Below are 15,986 nucleotides of genomic sequence, written 5' to 3'. Positions count from 1 at the left end.
AATACCTGTTTTGTAGAAATCATGAACTCTAATATATGTTAGGTTTCAAAATTCCCAAGAAAAACAATTTGACAGTAAGGCAAGGGTGGGGATATAGGGATACAACACTTACTCTTCCCTCCTTGCCAACAGCATCCATTTCTACTTCCCGGGCACCCTCAATAAATTTCGTCAGCACCACTGGGTGTTCCTGTCACCAAGGAAAACAGGAAGGCAGAACTTTTAGCTGAAATCATTTGTATAGTAGCAAGTAAATCACATACCTTAAGCAAATACCTGGACAATATTTTTCAAAACCTTCATGCTAAACACCCTACCTGTACAAATGCATTAACTAAATTGTTTAGTGGGAACAAGTTCATTCTCTGCTTCCATTGAGGCCAAGGATCTTTCTCCGGCCTTGAGTATTAAGTGAACTGACCACAAGTTTTGACATTTCAAATATAAGAGGGGGCTTACAAAGGGGCAGAATGTGGTGCCTTCTCTATTTCCAGAATCACGACAAGCCTTCTACTTTATCTGTAATTATATATATTATCAGTTCAGTTTCTTTCTCTCCTGATATGCTCATCTTCTCCAAGAGCAATTTCTTCAACCAGTTCTACATAAGAATTGTAAAAAGGTCCAACCACTATGGAGAGCTGTGTGGAGATTTCTTGACCTACTAAACATAGAGCTTCCATATGATCCAGCAATTCCACTCCTAGGTATTTACCCAAAGGACACAGAAATAGTAATTCCAAAGGGCACCTGCACGCCTATGTTTATAGCAGCACAATTTACAATAGCTAAGCTATGGAAACAACCCAAATGCCCAAAAATGGATAACTGGATCAAGAAGATGTGGTACATATACACCATGGAATTTTACTCAGCATTCAAAAAATATAAACACATGCAATTTGCAGCAACATGGATGGAGCTGGAAGGGATCATGCTCAGTGAAATAAGCCAGAAAGAAAAAGAAAAATACCGGATGGTCTCATTCATAACGAAACTCCATGTTCTCTCTTACCTGTAGGCCTTTATATATGCTGTTCTTTTTTCCTACACTTGCAATATAAACCTTTCATCCAATTAACTCTGAATCAACCATTTTAAATTATTTTAAAATTCCCAATAGTACTGGATCTAATACTTTTACACACCTCCTCAGCATCCTGCTTTTTTCTCTGTTGTAATTCTCATCATACTTATTTGTAATAATTTGACACTTGATATTGTCTCTAATAGCAGAGACTACATCTATGGTTCCATGAAGAAGATACTGGAATCTGACAATGCCATATAGCAGATTCTAAATATGAATGAATATCTAAATGCATATTAATGAAAACTGGCCTCTTGGAGATGTTCCTTCCTCAATTATCTCATGTTCACACAAAAACTTTAAAATCCACTTGGCTTTATCTGTTTTTACTGTTTTCTTCTTTTCATTTCTTATCTACTCTTTTCACTGTCCAAATGTCCTCAAGAAGCAACTACCACACAGATGTGAGGCTCAGTTTTATGTGTGCTGGGACAATCCATGTTTATTCCTCCTCCTGTAAATGCCCCCAATTTCACTCTTCAGCAAGCTCCCTCCAAATTCCACTTGCCTAATGTCAAGCTCTTTATAAATCTCTCTCTCTCTCTCTCACTCACTCTCTCTCAACGAGCTTTTGAAAATTTTTAAGAACAAAACATTCCTTTCATCCTCTACAGGATTTGCACAAGGTGTGCATATCAATAACCCCACTGGATAAATCTAAAATGAGTCATGTGGAGGTAGGTAGTGGGGTGACCACAAAATTATAAACATTTTTTATTAGCTGACAAATGGAATGAAACAAAATGAAAATAAATCAATAGGTGAGGGGGTGGGTACTAGATATACTGTTAAAGTTATAGAGTCAACTGAGGCAATGTCTCTTCAGGTGTGAGAAGAGAAAATCAGGAAAGCCTTCACTGGGTCATGATGAGTTTGCTTTGCAACCCTAGAGGTAACTTCACCAGCATCAGACTTGTGAACAGACACAGATGCTGGTCCAGTGTTGCTCCTGGGATCTAAAAACAGAAATCTCTGTTTTGTTCAAATTTGCATTGGTCTACTCTTCTTGGCTAACCCTAAGGATTTAAATATAATCAAATGCATTTTTGCTTTCTCATCTCCATATATAGGAAAGCAGTGGGGAGAAGAATAAAAGAAGAATAAAACTGTCCTTACAAGATCATGTGAAAAGAAAGTAACATATAAAATAAGGTAGCAGTTAACAAAAGTAGTAAAAGTCACTAGGAGAAAAGTGGACACTACCTGAGACACTCTAGTGGCCTCCTCCAGGAATTTTTTCATTTCAGCTTCAGAGTAAACCACATTCATAGCAGACCCACTAGGAAAGGAGAGGAAAAAAGAAAAGCAGGTCAGTTTCTTAATCACTCAAAGTAACCAAGCTAATGTAATGACAAATTTTCAAAAACAGTTCCAGGCTACTGACAGTTCTGGGCTGGGCCAAGTAAGAAGGTTCCTTCTCCTAAATTGAGATTTTACTCCATTTATTCACCAGGACAATCAACCAAAATAAAAAGTCACCTCCAGTGGGTGTGAGAATGCCCTAAAGAACCATGGTAGCTATAATGATGGCACACTCCCCAAGCTTTCTCTGTCTGACTTACTGTTTTAACTCCACCAGTTCCATGTAGTTATTAAACTATAATAAGATATAGCCCAGATCCTAGTTTCTCTATCCCTGTTTCTTCAGAGTTCATTACCAATGGCTGATGTGAATGCACAGGTACATAGTCAAAGCAGGTCATTCATTCTACTACCTCAACCCGGTTATAAAAGAATCATTTTTCAGGAACATTTGCAAATATAAGGTTCAGTCTCTGAATGAAACCTACTCAATTATAGCCTTCTTTATAAGCCTTTGAAAAAGAATGCTACGTGAATTGTGACATTTTCAAAGTGAGGTGGGATGGGAGGGGGAAAGGAGGAGTAAGATGACATAAAATAAGAAAAATATCATTTTCCACTTCCTTTTAAAACATAGTATTTTTTAACCTTCTCTACTCTATTAAAAACTTATGCATAACAAGCTTTCAATTTCTTTATTTAAGAACGAACGGCTAAGGCAATAGAGTTGATAATTCACAAAGATATAGATTGTATAAATGAGAACAGAACTGCAGTCGTCACAAGCTGCTTTCTACAATCCTCCCTTAAATATGTGTTTATTGTTTAAATTAACTTACATTAATACCTAGAAGAAGTAGTATTATTAAATTGTGGTTTACACATAAAGTCATTTAAGTAAAAAGGAAAGTTTTCCACCTCATTTGAAATTTTTCATTATTTTAAAGGATCTCATCTCAAATTCCATTTACACTTTCAAATTGTGCACAGCAAATTGTGTTTCTCTTATTAGCCCCTGTTCAGTGAAGTAGTTCCTTACATGTGGCAACATCTGAAGAGAATAAGTGATAATTCACAACTCCTTTGATGATAGAACTTAGTTTCAAAGTTTAATATAAAAGATCCTCATGTCTCTGTCCATTATAATCCATCTATTAAAAATTGTTATCTCAGAAATTTAAAAATTCAAATTGGAAGCACCATCAGAAGGTGCTGACAACAGTCAAAAATAAATTGTCCTTTCTGGGTAGTTGAAAGTAGATGGTAGGGAGAGATATCCAGAATTTTCCCTGTTTAGGTATTGCCTTTTGGATTTTTTTAAATGTCCTCTTCTCCAATGTAAAACTGTCCTTCCTCAATTTAGTGAGGAGATGTCCTAAACCATATTACTAAAATACAGAACTTTAGATTCTTTGTATTTGTGCTCCCAGAAGAAAATGCATGAAGCTGAAGAATCATGCACAGGTCTTCACTCTGACTGCGCTGGCATGGGGATTAATAAAGGATTTACAAATTAGTTCAAATCAAAGGCTAGTGCTATTAGTATCCAACAGGAATTTCTGTATCTCCCAATATTTAAATCATTGTTTTTGGAAAACAATATGTTACCTCAAGACATAGGAAGGTCTCAACAAGCAGGGGTACCCCACAGACTTCGCAAATTCCAATGCGTCATTCTAATTAATAGAAACAACAGAAAAAATGTATGGATAGATTTAAAAATGCAAAAAATGCAGAAAGGTATCTTTAGATCAAGTGGTAACCAACTCTTTTTTATTCTTTCTCTCAAAAGGCCATTAAAATGTAAATTGGACATCGAAATATACAAAACCCTAATTTCTAATTCTAAATATCAAATCTAGATCTACTATTTGATCTTCTTTTCATTGTCTGAATCTTAATGAGAATATTCATTTCAATTTATAACGAGCATTTAAAAGCAATCATAGAAATAAAGTAACTTAAAAGTAAATTCACTAAGCACACAGCATTTTATCTGCCCTATAGTTACTAATCTGTAGGAGTTAGCTTTCAGGTTATGAATATCCAAAAGAGAATATAAAAAAGACACATTTTCTCCTTACCAAAGTGTTAACTGCTTTCCATGGTGCCTGTGCCACCTTTATCTCATCCAAGATGGCTGAGAAGATGGAGCGATCCTCAGCCCTGTCAATCTGCATAGGGCTTGTGCCCATGATCTTGACACCATTCTTGTGGAGAGGCACTGCCAGGTTGTTTGGAATTTGGCCCCCAACTGATATGATGCAGCCACTACATGCCTGGAAAAGATGTTCATGATATCAGCCACTGGAATAACTTCACCTTGATGAACAACTGTGTTAATATTGCCTCCATTTTTTAACTGAAAATACTTCTTATGATTGTGGTATTTTATTTTTCCCATTAATGGATACTATTTCACAAGACCACAAAGAGATAAACAAACTTAGTTCTGATTTTCCAGGCACTGACATACTAAAATCTGTGTAAGATTCCACACAACTACATAATTCCCATGTAAGATTTCACAAAACATGGAAGTGTGACATTGACATGTGTGGCATTAGAGAAAGAAAACTAAGCCAATGAATATCATCATCAATTAACCTCAACTATAATAAATTAACTTTAACTACTGTTGCAATTTTCTAACTGGATAAAATTCTCTCCCAGCCCTCACCTCTCCTGTCCTCCTCCACCATAGCACTTCACATTCCAAGTAATCATTCTATAGAGTTGCTGCAACACTACTCCAGTTCTCAGAGTTCTCCAAAGTTTCCTGTAGCCCAAAAGATGAATTGCAAACTCACTACTATCAAGGCAATCAAGATTTTCCAGTCTTAGCACTCACGACTCCTCAAGAAGACACCTCTATTCACAGTCTAAATCCTACCTCTGGTTTTGACAACCTCCCTTTTAAGCTGCTACTAAGGCACATGTCTACAGTACACAACAAGTGAAGTTAATTCCAATTTCTTTACTATCTGTCTTATAACCAGTCCCTGAATCTTTAACCTTAATCTCTTCATATTAGTTAAAACTTCAAGACTGAAAAAAAAGCCCATTAAATCTCAAATTTTCTCAAGTTCAATGGAGTGAGGGTGAGTCAATGTGGGATACTGAAGAATTGCATTTGGGATTAGACACCCCTTCCGATCTTTGTTTCTACTCCAGAGCTCCCACCGAGGTTCAGTCTTATCTGTAAAATGAGGATAATAATACCTGCCTACCTCACAAGGTTGCTATGTAGATTCAGTAAGATAATAAACAGGAAGAATCTTATTCAGGATTAAAAAAAAAGGTAAGATATTATTATTACTACTAGAAAATATTATAAAATCTAGTAGACCATTGACCTTGGTATAATTTGTCTTAATAGTGAATATTAGAATGATTGAAATAAGATGTATGTGCCAAATTTATTTTATCATTATTTGAAATCATTCTGAAATATCTTAAAAGGAATGAAGCTAATTTAGCTATGATGAGAGAATTTATGTACTGCCTAAACAAACACTCTGCTATTGAATGCTTAAATGCATTGTAAACAGCATTAAAAAGAATAATCCACAGTTCTACATATTTATAAGTGCACTTAAGCTACTTTTATCATCATTTTTATGTTCAATACACATTTTTGTAAAACCTATAAGAATTATTTTCCTTGTAATACATTTTTATTTGCTTATTATTTTTTAGTTTATTAGCAGTTTTTATTTGCTTCTTACCTTTAGTTTATTAGCAATGTTAATATTTTAGAAACTCAAAAACTAATTACTCAGTTAAATGTATACCAAGTCTCTTATGTGAAATATTTCAAGACTTTCTAAAATTAAGGAAGAAATAGTGATCTGTGAGAAAAAACTGGAGACAACTGAAATAAATGGAGCTTGAAGTTGAATTAAAAGGCCTTAGTTAATAAATACATCAACATTTTTCAAAATAGCTCTGTGCAATCAATTTTTACTGTTGTAGAAATTAGCAACTTTCAGAGCAATAAAAACAAAGTACTATTTGTTAAGCATATTACTGTACACCCTAGACTATCTACTTTGACCTCTATAGTATTCCTCTGAGGCAATTATTAACATCCCCATTTTACAGCTAAAGAAATTGAGATTTGGTGAAGGTGAAATGACTTGCCCATATTTCTTAACTAGCAAATACGGACTCAGTACTTGAACTTAAATCTACTATTATGAGGCAGTTGCACTTAACTAAGTCACCAAAATTTTTAATTTTAAGCAAACTCTTTATCTGGTTGGTTTCAAAGGTAGTTAATTTTAGAACATATGAGAAGAGCTATTTCTAAAAAATTCTTGAGAAGAAGTAGCTAGAAAAGGTCTACTGCAAAGCCAAATTCTCATCATTGTCCTCCAAAAATAAAAATCATTAGGAGGATAAATCACTTCCTCAGAAATATTACAGTGTAACGCCTTGATGTATAGTACAGTTTTTGTTCATATAGCAGTGAAACGAGTAGAAGAAAACATACTAGTAGGATGATATTAGTATGAGACAGAGTAGAATAAATCTACCTTTAATTGCCTCTGTCTCCTATAGAACTTTATAGGGTCTTACAGAAAAGGACTTGGTATCCCACACAAGAAAGTTATCAAATCACTTTTACTTAAATAGTTTCAATTTATTTATTGAAATAAAATATTCTGAGTTCAGACATTGTTTCACAGATTTCTAAAATCTTTAGGCTTCAAGTAATTTCTTTAGACTCTCCAAGTCCCGTTAACTTATCTAGATTTGTTTGTGTTTTTTTTTTAGCCAGCTTAGTTTCCTACTGTATTTTAACCTGTTATCACTAAGCTAGCAGCACATGAGGATATTTCTGAAACAATATTCAAGATGTAATTACACCACAAATTAAGGAATTTAAAGAATATATTTCCTGTTTGTTTAAGAGAAAATCATAATTACTCTTAGACATTAGTCAATTTGGTCTGCCTTCACTTTTAGGAAAAATTTAATGCTGCATTATGATAGAACATCATGTGAGGAAACTGGTCTTGCTAATAGAAATACCTTTATCTTCTTTACAAAAAATGGCCTTGATTTTTGCCATTTCAGGTATTATTTCCAATTTACAAAATTCTACTGTTTATACATTTGTCAATGAGAATGATGATGCTTTACATTTTAGAAATGAATATTTTAGTAAAACACATTAAGTAGTTTAGGTAGAATCTTAAGATATTTAACTACAATTAAACCAAATATCACAAATAAACCTCAATTTGAGTTTAGAGTTATGAATTTCCTAGTGGGTTTTCCCATTAATAATTAATGTTTGTCAGTTATTCAATCATTAATCTGTGCCACATAGGTGCCATTTTCTATACATACACATAATACTGGATCATAATGTAAGATAATTAAATCATTAATCAGAGTACATTTTTATGGCATGTTATCCAGTAAAGCATTCATCATAAAAAAAAAGGATTCAAATTTGATATTAACATCATAAGGTATTAAATATGTTACCTAGAAATTTTAGACTCAATTTCTTAACAAATACAAAAAGAATTGAATAATGGGTCTTAAAGAAGATCTGGATACAGAAGAATATTAATATTTTTAGTTATATAACTTTTCAAAACAATTAGTCTCCAAAAAAAGAGAAAATGCGATGTTAAGAACAGATTTGTGTGCTTGTTTTTCACTGGTATACCACACAAAAATTATTGCATACTGCATGACAGATCTAGTGAAAAAGAAGCTCAGTGTTGCAACTTCAATAAGCAAAGCAATAATTTTCAATTTCTTCACCAAATAATTTGAAAAATCTTTTCCCTTATAAGGAACATCTTAAGCTAAATTGTGACCTAAGCAAAATATCACCTATCAAAGCTTTGTGGGTGGCAGACACCCACTTCTCAACTCTTTTAACCCTTTCCTACACTCACACACCAAACAAAAAAAAATAAAAATGCAGATCTCTTCTCAGAAAAAAGAACCCATGAAAACAATAACAAGAAATAAATTACCTAAGTTTAATGGATCATGCTTTATAAAGTCAAAAATTATCTGCAGCCAAAGGAACATGTCACTATGACCTTTTGTATGAAATAATTAAGAACAAGTGTGAGATCTCAGCACTCCTAGCATCACCTCTCACTCAACCTGTGATAAAGACCTCCCTCCAAAAAGCTTGCATCTCTCACAGGGCATGTTGCTTTTTTGACTCACTCTTAATGTTATCTTTAGAGGTGCTTCTGTGATGCTCTGGTAATAGCCTTACTCCTGAACTAGGCGGAGAGGTCTAGACCAGGAGACTCATCATGTTTTCTTTCACCCCCTGTAGTTTTGTATCCTTGGAAAACCCTGTTGTCCTTCCAAGGGACTCAGAGGTGTGCTTTAGAATAAGTTGAGATGTGCTTCCAATTTTCTGCAAGTTTACTACTGAACACCTCAGTGCCTTCAGCATTACTAGGGCTACCCAAGGTCAGATCAGAGCAGTCTTCTGAAGGTTGTGATGCACCTATTATGGGAGACAACAGAGCCTGCGAAGCCTGTTGTAAGGGTACACAGAACCTCTTAAAAGGAAACATACACACCATACATATATGTGATATATGCCATTTCCTATGGCATACTCTAAAAAATACATCAACAGATTATTGTTCTTATGTTCTTCAACAAAACAATTAAAATGCCCTTAAAATATACAGTAGTACCATACATACTTCAAATGCCAATTAACTTCAAAGGGCCAACTTTATTTCTATCATCCTGAATTCAGTTAGAGTAAAAGGATCTCATTAATATCCACGTGTAACTTCAAAGAAAGGCAGTCAGAGATGGTTTATCTTTTCTTTAATCATTCCATGGGGAAATGATTAATTATATATAAAATGCTTACAGCTATTACCTGTAAATGTTAACATTTTTAAATAATTACATAATTTTTCACTTATTTTTGTCATGGGGCCCACCTTATCATTAATGCCTTGAGGGTAGGACCTGGTTTTATATCTCTCTTTCCTACTAACCCTTTGTATTTACAAGGTGCTCAGAAATATTTGTAGTATGCTCTTGTTTGGAGCCCCACCTATATGTCTGAAATGAATATTAAGGAATCATTAGAAAAGACATGTCAGAGGGAGAACTAAAAATTGTGTATATTCTACTTAATGGTTTTATTTTATTATATCAAAAGATAAGCAGGCTAGACTTAAAAAAACAAGTATGGTGATATATCTATGCTAAATTTGTCTATTTTTCTTTTCATCCACTGCTCTAGCACTTTACAATGAGATTTCAACCACAAATCTCACTTTATCTTCATAGCACTTGAATTTAACACTTTTTTACATTCATATGATTCACTAACCAAAATATAAAAACTGAAGCACAAAGAATTTAAGTAACTGTAAGAGTAAATGAGTTTTGAGTTAAAACTAGAATTTAAATGAAGTGACTCCAATTCAGCATTTTTTTTCCCTCTAAGTTACCATATTTTAGACATAGGGACAAATCTCTGTGTTAGGAATTAACTGGAATGACATCAAAAGTCACAACTAATAGATATCTTTCCAAAATTTTCCGGTAGTGACTCTTCTCATTGTAAGGTAATTTAACGTGTTCTACAGACTTGCAGTAACCTATGAGCAAATGAATCCACAGTCAATAATATTGGAATAGAGGTGGAAGAGCAACTGTAGGAGAAGGCAATAGAGGAATCAGAATCATGCAGAATGAACTCATCGATCTTAAATTCAGGACTAATGGCTTCGTCTCACAGCACAAAGAATGAACTGATCCTTTGTGAACAACTGACTTCCCTCCCCTGGAAAGTGTCCATCATTAAAGCACAACAACACAAGAACCAGAGAAAAACTGCCTATTTGATTTAGAAACCAGTTAAATGATTTTGCGAAATATTTACTGGGTTTGTCTTGTACTAGTTAATATGCATTTGGCACCTGTTACTGAGAAGAATTTTCAATTAGCTGGAATGCTTCAAAAGAAAAAAGTGAATTTTATACAAAAATAGTCACTATGTGCCAGGGTCTCAAGAATACAAGGCTGGGATAATTTTTTTCAGTTTCCTACAAAATTAGACAATGGCAGACACTGGTAACTATTTCTCCTAAGGGGACTTAAGTATAAATCTACATACAAGAATGCTATAAAGTGTGCACTGCTATTATTTTTCCACTTATTTCTTTCCTTTTCATTTTTTTTCTTCCTTTACCTCCTGATGGTAGATGTCTAGGATTCTCTCCAAAGACAACTCTTCAAAGTACAGTTTGTCACACTCATCAAAGTCTGTGCTCACGGTCTCAGGGTTGCAATTCACCACCACTGTCTTCTTGCCAAGTTGAGTCAGTGTGCGGATACTGGAGACAGCACACCAATCAAACTCCACACTGCTGCCTGCAGAGACAACGAGATTGAGGAAAGGGTAAGGGAGGCATGAAGTTACAACACAAAGAAAAGCATAAATATAATGCCACTCAGTCCAGGCTAAGGAAGCTAACGCCTTTTCAATTCAATTTTTAAGACTCCAAAATATGTTTCTGATCCATTGTGCACATTACATTATTAGTAAGAAAAACAGGAACTAATTAAACAATGACACATTGGCTTATGTTACATCTGTTTTATAGTAAGTAATCTCCATATTTGAATCATTTAAAACCTCAATTAGTAGGGAATAAATATAATGATTTAAAAAATCTCATTTACTGAAAAATAAACCTCAAAATTAACATATTTGACCACAGTACACAAAAATAAAGTTGGTTATCATAATGCTCGAGTCCTTCCTCTTACCCTGCTCTCTAAACCCTGAGATACCTTGTAGCTCAGACATATGATTGACTAGAGAGTCTTGTCCTTTCCAAGTTTATCCTTTTAAGTTTGGAGTGGTCACCCCATGCTGAGTGAGTGACCTTCTAGGAAATTAATTTGATGATAAGAATGATCTAAGTGTCTCAAAATATCCCCTCTACTGGAAAAGCATAAAACTGAAAGTTCCGGGATTTAAACTAATCCTTGCATTAAGACTTTGTCTCCTAAAAATTCTTGTTAGAATAACTAGTTATCCATATACCCTAATAGGGTAACTCATTATCAATTAAGTATATATTTGATTATTAGCTTGGCTAGTCTTCTGTGAGCCCAAAAACAATGCAGAATTGTTATATAAATTAGGCGAAATTTGAAAAGGAACAAAGATCTAAAGGGAAGTATAGGTCCTAGTGAAGGTGTTAGGACATTTAGCTAAACGATAGTAAGTGGTAATAGGTTAAATACTTTCAGCCTACTTCAAGATTTGGCCAAAGTTTGGCCAAAGCACTTAGATAATTGTAAAAAATACAAATGAAGTCAATATGCTTAATGTAACAGAGTAAGGCTATATATATTTAAATCATATATTTCATCATTTCCATAGTAGAATGCCTTGCAAAATCTAAATTTTAAAGATATCATTTGAAAAATAACCACTGTCCGTTTAAGTACTTTGTTACTGTAATAGATCTTGAACCATCATCAAAAGCCTAATTTTAAGGGACTAGGGGGAATGTAATAATTTCTGGAAAGAATATTTAAATTAGATGATATAATACTCTTCCTATGAACCAATTAAAAAAAAGCTCTTTAAATCTGATGTCAACAGAAGTCATAAATTAGGTCAAGATTGTATCTGCAAATGTAATTTCTGCTTAATTTATAAAGTTCTTGAGCAAAAATAAGCCTTAGTGAAAAACTATGCTAAAAGAAAAAAGTCAAAGCATAAAGAATTTGCCAACACCAGTGAGAGGCTCAATTTAGTTCATGAGGATGAAATCGACAAAGAGGTAACATGATGATATTAAAGGAGCTAGAATTTGTAGTTAAGATCCACATTTGAGGGCCTCCCTGGTGGCGCAGCAGGTTGAGCGTAGCGCTGTGAAGCTGTCCGCAGCCTCTGCAGTGCGGGTTTGATTCCTGGCCAGCCAGAGAGATTCCCACATGGCGTAGCAGACCTCTCCTGTCGCACCTGCAGCTCCCCTCAGCAGTGCTTTCAGTCTATCTGCCTGTTCTGGTGAATCCTCTCACCCTCCCATGCCTCTGGCCTGTACCCCAGCTATTGTATAAAAAAAAAAAATCCACATTTGAATCCCACCCTTGCCACTTTAACCACTATAAGTTTGGGCTTCATCTCTCTGAATTTCAGTTTCCTAATTTGAAAAATAATTATTTTAACAGCATCAGTTTTACCTAGTTCTTGGAATAATGGAATTAACATGTGTGAAAAGTAATAGGGAAAAGTACTGAAAAGCCCTATATAAATATAAGTTTTCACTTTACCAATGTGGTATGGACCGCAACCCAGCACCATCATTCCATGGTCATCAAAACTGATATCATGCTCCTGAGGGAGAAAGAATGGAACATGTGGAAAATATGACATTATTTTTCCCTCTATTAAACTTTTTTCTGTCTTCCAGTGTGTCTGTCTCATTCTTCTTGCCTACATGCATTCTCTATTTGTCTCAAGGGACGCATGAATATAAAGTGTTATACAAGCTTGACTTTTTTTTTTTGACTTGTTTTTAAGAAAAAAAAAGTTCACTATTACATCGTGATTAAAATATAACACAATTGTGTGTTCATATAAACACTGTCTTTTATCATCTTTTATTTGCTTGATTCATCAACAAGACAGTTCTTTAAACACTGAGTACAGAAAGACATCATCACATTTGACCCCCATCACCAATATCACTAGATAACCAGAGACAAAAATATATATATACACCCATGTGAATGACTTATTAAATCAAGAGACTTCTCATATGACAGTCTGGCAGTTCCTACCTGACCATTGTAGGTAACATAGAGGTAGTTTGTTACTGATGGATATTCTGCAGCCAGTGTATCAATCTGCAAGAGAAAATTAATTAATTAATTGCTTAATTAGGGATTTTACTTCCTTTGCTATAATTTTTGTCAAGAATGATTATGAAATGCTGTGTTGCGGCCTATTTCTTTAATGTCTATGATTGTCAAATATTAAAACAATCAATAGGTATGGATGTTACAATTGCTTTCTAAGTCTGAAAATGAGAGAAAGAAATTAAAAGGATAATACATCTAGTTATCACTTCAGCAGTGTATGACAATTCAAACTCCAGAATATCACTAATCATTACAGTTGTACCGCTCATGAAAAAATGGTCAAATATAGACAACTGGTTATGAAGAAGATTTATTCAATTCTAAGGCAGGCATGTATAAAACTTTAAAATCAAAGCAAAATGACCCATATGTAAGAATGTCTTTGGTTTGCAAATTAATGTCTAGGATTTAAGTTACCAATGGCAGTGAGCTATGGAATGATGCAAATACCACAAAGCACAGGAGCAAGTAAATCAATTCAGCTCTCAAGGGCCAGGAGCTCAGCTTGGTGAGCAAGATTTTGTGGCCAATAGGGCAAGACAGCATAAGGCAGTTGAGAAGGAAGAAAGATAATAATTGCTGAATAGAAAATATTCAGCATGAGTACTAAGACTTAAGAGTATACATGTGCCCTGTGAGCACATAGAAAAAAGTCAATGATTTTAAAGGACAAAATCCAGCCTGTAGTACTTTAAGTCAAAGCATCCCTTCTACTAAGGGCCCTGCCCAAAAAGAAATTCACAGTACTATACCTATGACACCTATGAACATTCTTGTGTGATTGTCATGAATAGGTGATGAGCTTATTATACCCAACCCTATCACAATGAATACTAAATGAACTATAATGATGGTGCACTTAAAAGAAAATATTACCCTGTAAAGGGTTAGTGCTAAATAGATAACTATTCTTTTCAGGAGGGTCAGCCACCATGCTGGGATATTTCAAGTGCTTCTATTACACTACTAGATATATTTGCACATGGGTCACAAAATAGAGAAGAGGTCATTTTGATTTTTTTTATGTAGACCAAATAAATTATACACTTACTCTTAACTTTAGGACTAATTGCACCTTCATCCCTTCCCTTTTAAGCAAATCAATTCGGTAGCATCATGGCATCAATTAGACAAGCAGAGTCACTTTCTAATTCCACCTTCCTTTTTTATTGACAATGATTCTGTAAGTTGGTATCTACATTTCACCAGAGGACATGTGGGAAGAAAGGGAAACTCATTTACCTGTTTAACCCAAGGGTGGATGTTTTTCTTTAACCTTAGCTCCCTTATCTGAGCCTCAGTCAACCCAAGGCATTTTGAAATCTTCTTGTCTGAGAACCCAATCTCCTTAGCTTTTTTCAGGGTTTCTTCTGTAATGGAGTCACTAGGATTGAATGAAAATGAGAGGTTCAAGTTGAGATGGAACACAGTAGAAAAGATTAATGTTCCTAAATCCATAGACCGTTCCCCCTGGTCTCACCTGTGCCCCAGGTTTTTATTACATTAGGAATCTGAGGACCACCTTCACTGGGCATCCAAGCATTGCATCAAAGGGTATTCTCTCCATAAATGGTTTCTATTTGTTAATATTACATTATGTTGAGAAGGTAGTTCTGTAGTTTTATCATTATTTTCCACTCGAGCCAGATTTATCTCCTCAATTTCCCTATGCTCATTTCCATTGTAGAGACAGTATTTGTGTTTTTTCCTCTGACTTTGAATGCCACTGGCATTTATGTTACCTACCCAACATCTCCCCAACTCCAGTAACCCTTCAAAGGTCAACCAAAGCTAACTCTTACCCAGGATGTCTTCCGATCTATCCTCTAAATCTGAAAATGAGAGGACTGGTCTTTTAAAGGACTTTTTGATTTGGAGTCAGGGCATAGTTAAAACCATACTGTCTAGCACGTCATTATCACCTAATATTTCTTATGGCTATTATTTTCTATTCACTAACCAGGCTTTTCACCTGCTGGATTTAAATTCCATGGGGGCAAAAATACATTTGGTTCATTTGCCAGATCATTCCCAAAGACTAGCACATTTGTCCCATAAACAGCATTCAATAAATATTAATTAAATGAATAAAGGAAATTGTACCTCTATAGTTACTTTTTATTTTATAGTAGAGACAAAGAAGTTATTAAAATCAGCTCATAATGAGAATTCAAAATGCATACCAAAGTAATTCCTAAAGGACCAAGAAACAGACGAATATAATACTACTTGTAAAAGCATCTTAACCAAATACCTGTGGGCCATCTATTTAAAGCTATAGTCAATACAATAAAATTCAATTATAACAGATTGATAACCAATACAGTGAAATGAAACTATAGCATTGTGTTGTCAGAAGAGCTAATAATAAATAAAACATTTTCATTGAAATTCTAATAGAATGTAGTTAACTAAACCTATTATATTTGTTCAGTCTAATCTTCTATCTTCTTAATTCATATTCTAAGTTTAAAAAAGAGAGAATAAAGCTAGTATATTTAATAATTACTTCTCTCTTTTTTTTTCACATCAGTATTAGTTTGGATTTTTGCAGCAACAGTTCTTTATAGTGAATTCACTTTTGTCTAAATTCCTTTCTGTCTCTTAATCAAGAGTTTCATTCATGAGTTCTCCAATGAATTTAAATTCTTTTTATTTCCATCTTGAATTTTTAACCTTCCCAAGTATT

The 15,986-nt window shown here is 34.3% G+C and overlaps 1 protein-coding gene across 1 annotated transcript in view; it reads right to left on the bottom strand.

The window, feature by feature from the left end:
* CPS1 (carbamoyl-phosphate synthase 1) overlaps positions 1–15,986 on the bottom strand; it is a 114,578-nt gene that overhangs the window by 23,795 nt on the left and 74,797 nt on the right. The window contains exons 22-29 of the mRNA XM_037523974.2: positions 14,540–14,681; positions 13,217–13,282; positions 12,707–12,770; positions 10,605–10,786; positions 4,477–4,671; positions 4,001–4,068; positions 2,294–2,369; positions 113–190 (exon numbers count right to left, since the gene is read on the bottom strand). Of these exons, the coding sequence (XP_037379871.1) occupies positions 113–190; positions 2,294–2,369; positions 4,001–4,068; positions 4,477–4,671; positions 10,605–10,786; positions 12,707–12,770; positions 13,217–13,282; positions 14,540–14,681 (871 nt within the window). The remainder of the gene's footprint in view (positions 1–112; positions 191–2,293; positions 2,370–4,000; positions 4,069–4,476; positions 4,672–10,604; positions 10,787–12,706; positions 12,771–13,216; positions 13,283–14,539; positions 14,682–15,986) is intronic.

Source organism: Talpa occidentalis, unplaced genomic scaffold (genome assembly GCF_014898055.3).
Source record: "Talpa occidentalis isolate TD23 unplaced genomic scaffold, MPIMG_talOcc4v2.1 talOcc4.3, whole genome shotgun sequence".
Taxonomy (NCBI): domain Eukaryota; kingdom Metazoa; phylum Chordata; class Mammalia; order Eulipotyphla; family Talpidae; genus Talpa; species Talpa occidentalis.
This window is presented reverse-complemented; position numbering and strand designations above follow the sequence as displayed.